The following is an 8,514-nucleotide window of genomic DNA, read 5'->3' as shown; positions in this document are numbered from 1 at the left end:
GTTCGAGTAGGTTATTGTCTGTCCTATCCTATACATCCACAGTTAGATTATCAGTCTACAGGGAGACTTAAGCCTAGTCCCTTTTGTTTCTGCAATTGCATTTGTAGTTGTATATTGCAGAGAAGATTTGATATCCTTAGCAAAACTCGATTGCTTTGTAATATCTGTTCTCCGCCTCATTTGGAGATTCGATCCCCTGTCTCTATTGAGCTGGATGAATCCTGCAACTCGGATTCGTCTCGTTATGTAACTATCCGGCGGTGTTGTGATCACATGAATGACAAGATGAGGACTGGTAGTAGTTGATTGTCGACTGACATTGAACACCACTAAAGAAATGTGTGGAGTTTGCCTATTATTTCCACATAGAAGATTATACTCAGCCATTTAAGGTGGGGGACTCTTTTCCACTTCAGAGACATTTAACACGTGAGATTATTCACACTCAAAAAGGGGAAATTCCCAACTCAATAGAAATGAGCATGGGTACAAAGTAGAATTGAGAATCCGACCGAACCAGCTATAGGAATTGGTCCTATTTCAGGTTCCAACGGTTACCGGTTCATTAAAAAGTTGAACCGACATTGTGCAAATTGGTTGCTGGTTCTTGGGTAAGAATTGAATTGAGAACAAAAGAATAGGACCAGGACAATTTTATGTTACGTGTTTTGAACTTTTTATTGTTCACTTCATTTTACGTGTTCATTTTTTTATGGATTGTTGCTATTATCAAATGAGGATTGTTGTTATTGCGTTGCACAGCAGGGTTATGAAAGTCCACGAGAAGTGACCGGGTGTAATTGCTATTTAGCTAATAAGCCCGTGGATATTGAAGTTCCACAAGCGGTACCTCTTGATATTATATTTGAAGCAGTTGTTCGAATTCCTTATGATATATGCAAGTTAAACAAGTTCTTGCTAATGGTAAAAAGGGAGGTTTGAATGTGGGTGTTGTTCTTATTTTACCCGAGGGATTTCAATTAGCTCCTCCCGATCATATTTCGCCTGAGATGAAAGAAAAGATAGGCAATCCCGTCTTTTCAAAGCTATTGCTCCACTCAAAAAAATATTCTTGTGATAGGTCTTTGTTTAATTAAGAATAAAACCAAAAAAGGAAGAAAAAAAATGAAGGAAACAAAAAAGAGATTAGCTGGTTCTTGAGAAGACCTCGAAACTTATTAACATAATAATATCCAGGTTCGAGAGTATGCATAGTAGGTTTCGAATTCCAAAATATAGGAAATCAGTTCCGATAAGATAGATTTCGAATTTGAGATTCCAGATAGAATCTGGATGGATACTAAAACTGCTCACCCCGGCAAAGCAATCGTGTGAAAACCCAAAAGGGTAAGCTTTTGTTCAAGGAAATGTTGGAGAAAGAGGCCAGCATCTGTCCTGGAAGCCCACAACGACGACCGAAACCATGAATCGATCTTCAATACGTCTTGTCAATTTGATAATTCCACAAACTTCCCCTAAATCCCAAATTTACACCCCAAAAAATTTGCCAAAAGTTCCAATGAACCCCAGTTACCCCACCCTCCTTCCCACACAGCAGAGCAGCCCACCAAGCTTTATGAATTGATGGTCACTGAATGCAAGGAACTCCCCCACCTTCCTTCCTTCCTTCCCTTCTCTACACAAAACGTACAGATCAGAAACCAACCCCAATGTTATCTTCCCGCCGCCGCGGCGAAGAGTTGCAGCCCGATTTCGGATTTCCGAGTTTTGTCAATGGTACAGAATAACTATGATACAAATCGAAAATCCTGTGACGGGTGCGAAGCTCTTATGATAATCTCCGGCGAGGGCCGCTAATCTTCATCCCTCGGCCAGATTACGCTACCCTGTTTTCTTCTACCCCAAGTATAGAACTCTTAACAAAATTCATCACAATCCAACCCAAATTGAGAAAAGCTGAAAGAAAAACCAACAAAGGAATATATACCACTACAAGAATTTTACCTATTCTGTCTTCTAAAGCAGCTTCTGCTCCTTCCCCTCCTTCTTTCTCTCTCTCTGTCTCTCTAGAAAGCAAATCCAGCTTCGTGGGAGTCAGTCAAAGTCAAAGCAAACCAACCCCTCCAAGGGTTCTTGGTTGGGCGCGACGAATTGAATTCCCTCCGCAGCATCTCGCGAAAGTCGAGGCCTTTCTTCACGCTCAGTAGTTAGAGAACAAGTTGAAGAGATCGATCGACGAAGTCGGCGAGGGGGAGAGAGCCGTGAACAGGGTCGATGGCGATGGGCTGTTGTAGCCGTAGTTCCCGTGCCAAAACGGGCTCAAATCCTGCAACAAGTGCGGGTCCGTCGCCGGCGAGAAGAGCCCCGCCGGTATCGCCTGGAGAGCCCCCGGCGCCGGCGACAGTATCCCCTGAAACTGGCGCAGCTCAACTTCTCCCAACATACCCATCAGGTCATCGTCGCCGGCCCTCCCCGACGACCCGCCCATCTCCGCCGCCGCGGCGAAGCCCTTTTCTCGGCCCGTCGGGCTGGTCCGCTCTATCGCCGCCATCCTGGCAGCCGGGGAGAGGTCGCCGGAGGAGGACCCGGTGAGCTGCTGGACGATGGACATGAAGTTCCGCTCCTCGACGTGGATGACCTTCGGCGAGATGTCGAAGATGATCGTGGGCTGCTGCCGGTCCGCCACCGGCGGGGGAGCAGGGGGAGCCGCATAGGAGGCCGCGGCGTACGGCGGCGGGTGGCGCGGCGGCTTCTTGATGGCGTAGGACTCTTTGGCGACCCGGAGCGGGGAGGGCCGGGGGCCCTGGAGCTGGAGCTCCTTCTTGGGCGACGGCTGCGGCGGCGGAAGCAGCTTTCCCCTGCCGGAGGGATCGGAAGGTTCCATGATTGAAAAGACTTGGTCGGGTCAGCCTTGGTGAAAACTGACGGGAGGGGAAGGGGAAGGGGAGATGGAGAAGAGGCAGAGATTGGGTGGGTAGCGGTCAAAATGAACTCTGGAGCTAAGGGCAAGAGAGCAATGGAGGAGAGAGAGAGAGAGCATTACATTTATGACCAAAGAAAAGTCAACATTTCATCAAAGTCTGATGCAAATTTTCTCAAAGACCTGTTTTTGTTTATTAGCAATTTTGGACAGAGCTTATGCAATGAGGATGATGGCTGGCTGAGGTGTGCTGAACGTCTACTCAGCGAAAGCACCTTCCATGGTGATTTAATAAGAAAAATAAAGCTTTCCATATGCATAACTGGTTTTCACATTTAACTTGTAGATGTGAGCATCATTGATCCCTATGGAAATAATAAATAAGTGCATTTCAAGTTTTAAAACTCGTCACGAAAGTGCAATCCGGTACTTTCAAAAGTTGTAATCAAGTCATAAAATTTGTCATAAAAATGCAATCGAGTACCGAAGCTTTCAAAAAGCGCAATCAGTGGAACGACCGGATCTCATCAATTTGACAAGTTTCAGGATTTGACCGCGCATTTCTAGAGTTCAAGGGTTCAATTGCTCTTTTCGATAAGTTTTAAGATTCAATTTGCATTTTCGTGATTAGTTTTGAGACTTCCGACGCCGCTTTTATCCCTAGAAATGAATCTATATGATTTCTCCATTCCCCTCGTGTTAAAAATCAAAGTGCTGGCTTCTTCTGGGGTATCCCACAAATTATTGGAGCAACATTCATTTCCCAGTCAATTTGACCGGTTTGAACTTTAGGGGTAGGATGTCCACTTCCGAGTTTTGAGGGGTGTGTAGTGTACCGTACCCTTTTCGAATCTTTGTATGTACTTTGACTCTCTATCCATTGGAACATATGAGCTAACCTCACTAATCTTTTGAGAATGCACTCCTAGTTTATCATATGTCGAAGAAGAAAAAGATATTCTTCATCTGCCTCGATTCGCTCTTGTTTGAACCGGTTTTCTTCCTTCCCCAAACCCTAAACTCGCAACTCAAAACTCGTGTATTTCGGGTGCCCTAATTTTTCGCCCCGATTTCGAGCGACGTGGTTTGAGCGGGAGCTAGGTTTGCATTAGCGACGTTACTTCAAGCGCCTTAATACCATGTCAGCGGGCACCCCGTGAAAATAACATATGGTGGAATGACACGTCATAACATTAAGGTCATCGTTAGATAGAAATTTGATAGTGGCCGAATTTTGGTGTAATGACCTAGTCCAATGAGGGACTTGGAGTGGTCACGAGGCCGGAGGGTTCGGATAAGGAGTAACTCCTAACGGGCTTCTAGGATGCGCGAAGGGGGCGTGAATGAACTGCGGTGCACACCGACCAATAGGAGAGCGTGCTTGGGATAGATACGTGAAAATCGAAATGAATTCATGAAGGTGCCTTTTGACGTTGGGGGCAAGTTTTGCTTTGGAACTCCAAAGTTAAGCACGCTTGGATGAGAGCAAGATGCAGGATTGGTATCCTCTTGAGAAAAGGTCCCCCTGTACACCAAATGATGCCATGGCACTTGGCCTTAGTACATCCAACGTTACTCGCATGGGACCGATAAGCAATATCGTTTCCTAAGGGATGAGGCGGACTGCAAGTACGCGTTTAAACAATCACTGGGCTTCTTGACCCCCATGTGGAAGATACTGGTACAGGATAAGCCAAAACGAATAATATCTCGAGTGAGTTAATATGGGAATGTCACATTAGATCCACAATATGAAGATGAAAATTGGGAATTAGTCGTGAAAGAGGCAATGAAATGACATATGTATTTTGAAAAGATATCGGCAAAAATTCTTAATGAACCGCGAAAATGGCTATGCATAGAAGATGCCTCATTCATTGCTAATCTAGTATATGTAGTTCATGCATTACCCCATCTCTCTAATAAATCTCTTTCTATATTATCCGCGGAGAAAGTGATTCGATTTTCCTTTTATGCGTTCTCAGTTCCGTTGACTCGTCCACGTGTGCTAATCCCGAACATTTCACTCCATGCGCACCATTTGGCTATAAAATGCTGCTTTTACAGCTCAATCCGTCACTCTCACAGACCATGAACCCGAATTAGGTTAATATATCTCTATTTCTTTCAATCCGGTCCGATCCAATCCTCTCATTTTGCCCTAGGCAGATCCTGTTCTTCTCTTCAAAATTTGGGTTTGTCTCTACAATCACAAAGAAGGAAGGAAGGAGAAAAGGAGTTGTCTTCACAGAAAATCCTCAAGAACAAGACAACAACCATGGATCAGACAAGGGTTCTTCCAGATCTAAGAGGTTTGTAAACTCAATTCTCACTGGATTATATGGATGTGAATGCCATGACAATTTTTCTTGTCATTCTAATGTTTGAATTTGTTGTAAATATAACACGTGCGGAAGCTAACCCAGATCTTGCAACTAAGTCAATGCAAAAAAAACCACGAGAAATAACGAGGAACGATAAATGACACCAGGAATTACGTGGTTCGGTCCGAATATCGGTACCTACATCCACGGGAGAGCCAGCAAGAATAATCCACTATAATCGGAGAATCGGAATTACAATCGCTCAATACGCTCGTGTTTCCCGCACCTAGATTATACCCAAACCCAAAGTGTTTACAAATAAACAACTTAATTGGATATAACAAAATATAAAGCTCACGAAGCACAAATCTACTACACTCAGAAGCTCCTCGCGCTTGTGCGACTTCTTCGTCCAGAGAAGAAATGTAATCCCCTTCTCTTAGTGCCTTCTGTGCAACTTCTTCTTTGTGCGATGAGAAGCCCTTTTGTGCAGCACACCTCCCTCTCTTCTTTTGGGTGCTCATTATAATATACAAGAAACCCTTCTTTCCTTCTATACGGCTTCTGCAGGTTCAAGAGAAAAGGGGGAAAGCAATCCCTACCTTTTTCTTCTTTTATTCCTTTCATCCACCACCGCTGGGCCCACAAAATTTCCTTCTCTTTTGTGAACGACAATTGCATGAAGAAGCCATGTGCTCTTCTTTCTTTTTGAACTCTCCGGGACCCACCGTGATCTCTTGATCTACCATTACTCAAGAAAGAGGTCGTGCACTTCTTTCTTTCCTATCAGACCAAAATCTTGAGTAATGATCAAACGTGGTCCCCATATTTTGTCTTGTGGTGCCAATAACAATTTTAAACTCGAGACATATTTAACAATTCTCCACCTTGGCTCGATGTTTGAAGCCAAGTTAATAATGCTCATCATCTATGCTGCTCTCCCAACGCCTCCACGGGCGCTCACTCTCTACGAGCGCCAATAGTGCTCAAGCAAAGCTTGAGCTTCGCCAAAGGAACAAGCTTAGTCATCATGTCCGCAGGGTTCTCTGCTGTAGCAATCTTTTTCACAACAACCTTACCCTTCGCTAAGACATCTCGGATGAAGTGGTACCCGATATTGATATGCTTCGTTCGCTCGTGATAAACCGGATTATATGCCGGATAAATCGCACCTTGGTTATCACGGTGTATATCAACACTTTTCTGTTCTAACCCAAAGTCCATGAGCAAACCTTGCAACCATATCGCCTCTTTCGCTACAAAGGTCGGTGCCATGTACTCCGCCTCAGTCGACGACAAGGCTACGTGGTCCCGTAAGGACGCCTTCCAACTAACTGCACCACCTGCAAGCGTAAACACGTACCCGGCTAAAGACCCGCACTCATCCAAGTCACCCGCATGATCGGAATCCACAAAACCAGTGGTCTCACTGCCATTCTTGTCCCTCCCGTATACTATACCAACGTTTGATGTCCCCTTCAAATATCTGAGGATCCATTTCACGGCTTCCCAATGAGTTTTACCTAGACGCTTCATATAACGACTAACCACACCGACAGCTTGTGAAATATCGGGCCTAGTGCATACCATAGCATACATAATACTACCCACGGCACTAGAATAAGGAACACGAGACATATGTTCCTCTTCCTCCTCGGTTTGCGGCGATAACTTAACCGAAAGTTTAAAGTGCTTTGCTAATGGCGTACTCACAGACTTCGGCGATCGCATATTAAAACGTGCAACAATTTTCTCAATATATTTCTTTTGAGACAGACGTAATAATCCTGCAGATCTGTCACGCAAAATCTCCATACCCAATATTTTCTTCGCAAAGACCTAAATCTTTCATCTCAAACTCGGTACTCAATCGCCTCTTCAAAGACATCCATATCGGACATATTTTTTGCCGCTATCAACATATCATCAACATATAATAGCAGATATATCAAAGACCCGTCCTCCAATCTCCCGAAATAAACACAGGCTATCCATCCGACTCTTTGAATAGTCCCGACTAGCCATGAAAGCGTCAAACCGCTTATACCACCTGTCTAGGAGATTGTTTCAGCCCATACAAAGATTTCTTTAATAAGCAAACATGATCTTCCTTACCCGGAATAGCAAATCCCTCCGGCGCCTCATGTAAATCTGCTCCTCCAACTCACCGTGAAGAAACGCCGTTTTCACATCAAGTCGCTCCAACTCGAGATCCCGTGCAAGCAACAAAGGCAAGTAAAACACGAATAGAAGTATGCCTTACCACGGGAGAAAACACCTCACCGTAGTCAATGCCTTCTCGTTGGGTATACCCCTTCGCAACAAGTCTCGCCTTATATCTCGCCGCCTCGACACTAGGAATGCCCTCTTTCCGTTTGTAGACCCATTTACTTCCGACAATCTTCTGGCTCTTGGATACTTTAACTAACTCCCATGTCCGATTTCGATGGAGTGATTCCATCTCTTCGCTCATAGCCCCTAGCCACTGCGACGACTCATAACTAGCCATCGCCTCGCAGTAAGACGAAGGCTCATCTGTCTCCACCTCGTCACCTACAGTCAAAGCATAAGCAAAGTCCGTATAAGCATAACGTACCGGTGGTTTAATTTGCCTTTTCTGTCTGTCTGCGGCTATACTACGCCGCACTGCATCTTGGTTGTTCATTATCACCGATTTCGGGAATTGCGGCCTCATCTCGCAGTCTCAACATCTCGTTACCTCCGAGGTCTCCGGAGTCTCCACCTGAAGCTCCACCTCACTACTAACACCATGATCCGTCCGCTCTGCTGGTTGTGTCTCGTAACTCCTCTGTCGAAGCATTTCGGTCTCGTCGAAAATCACATCTCTGCTGATTAGAAAATCGGGTGATCCGGGATCGGTGCACCACAACCGGTAGCCTTTCACCCCATGTGCATAACCCAGAAATATGCACTTCTTCGACCTCGGCTCAAGCTTACCATCACTCGCATGAGCATACGCGGGACATCCGAATATTCGTAATCCGGAGTAATCAACAGGTTTTCCCGACCATACTTCCTCTGGAGTCTTCCACTCGATAGCAGATGATGGAGATCGATTAATCGGGTAACAGGCCATGTTCACCGCTTCGGCCCAAAATTCCTTGCCTATTCCAGCATGCGAAAGCATGCTCCGAGCCCGCTCAAGTAAAGTTCTCGTTCTTCCGTTCCGCCACGCCATTCTCACGTGGTGTCCCAGTGCTTGTGCGGTGTCTCACAATCCCTTCTCTCTCGCGAACTCGGTAAAATCTTTACCACGTAACTCCATGCCGTTATCGGTTCTCGGGCACT

General features: G+C 45.3%; 1 protein-coding gene across 3 annotated transcripts; it reads right to left on the bottom strand.

Annotated features, from left to right (window-relative positions):
* Window positions 1-1,316: 1,316 nt before the first annotated feature.
* LOC115750519 (protein MKS1-like) lies at window positions 1,317-3,024 on the bottom strand. 3 transcript variants are annotated; one of them, XM_030687934.2, is made up of 2 exons: window positions 2,277-3,024; window positions 1,317-2,243 (listed from the first exon to the last, which is right to left on the bottom strand). In XM_030687934.2, exons 1-2 carry the CDS (start codon window positions 2,843-2,845, stop codon window positions 2,162-2,164), a joined length of 651 nt encoding a protein of 216 aa, XP_030543794.1. In that variant the 5' UTR covers window positions 2,846-3,024; the 3' UTR covers window positions 1,317-2,161. The 3 variants fall into 3 exon arrangements, with proteins under 3 accessions (XP_030543794.1, XP_030543793.1, XP_048128158.1); XM_030687933.2 differs by having other exon boundaries at window positions 1,318-2,248; window positions 2,282-3,023; XM_048272201.1 differs by having other exon boundaries at window positions 1,319-3,022.
* Between the last annotated feature and the right edge of the window lie 5,490 nt (window positions 3,025-8,514).

The sequence above is a fragment of the Rhodamnia argentea genome, chromosome 11, assembly GCF_020921035.1.
Source record: "Rhodamnia argentea isolate NSW1041297 chromosome 11, ASM2092103v1, whole genome shotgun sequence".
Lineage (NCBI taxonomy): Eukaryota > Viridiplantae > Streptophyta > Magnoliopsida > Myrtales > Myrtaceae > Rhodamnia > Rhodamnia argentea.
The sequence above is the reverse complement of the archived record's forward strand: the minus strand, read 5'-3'. Positions and strand labels throughout refer to the sequence as shown.

Coding starts and splice junctions, on each gene's coding strand:
- LOC115750519 (XM_048272201.1), bottom strand. CDS start 2,845: ATGGAACCTTCCGATCCCTCCGGCAGGGGAAAGCTGCTTCCGCCGCCG.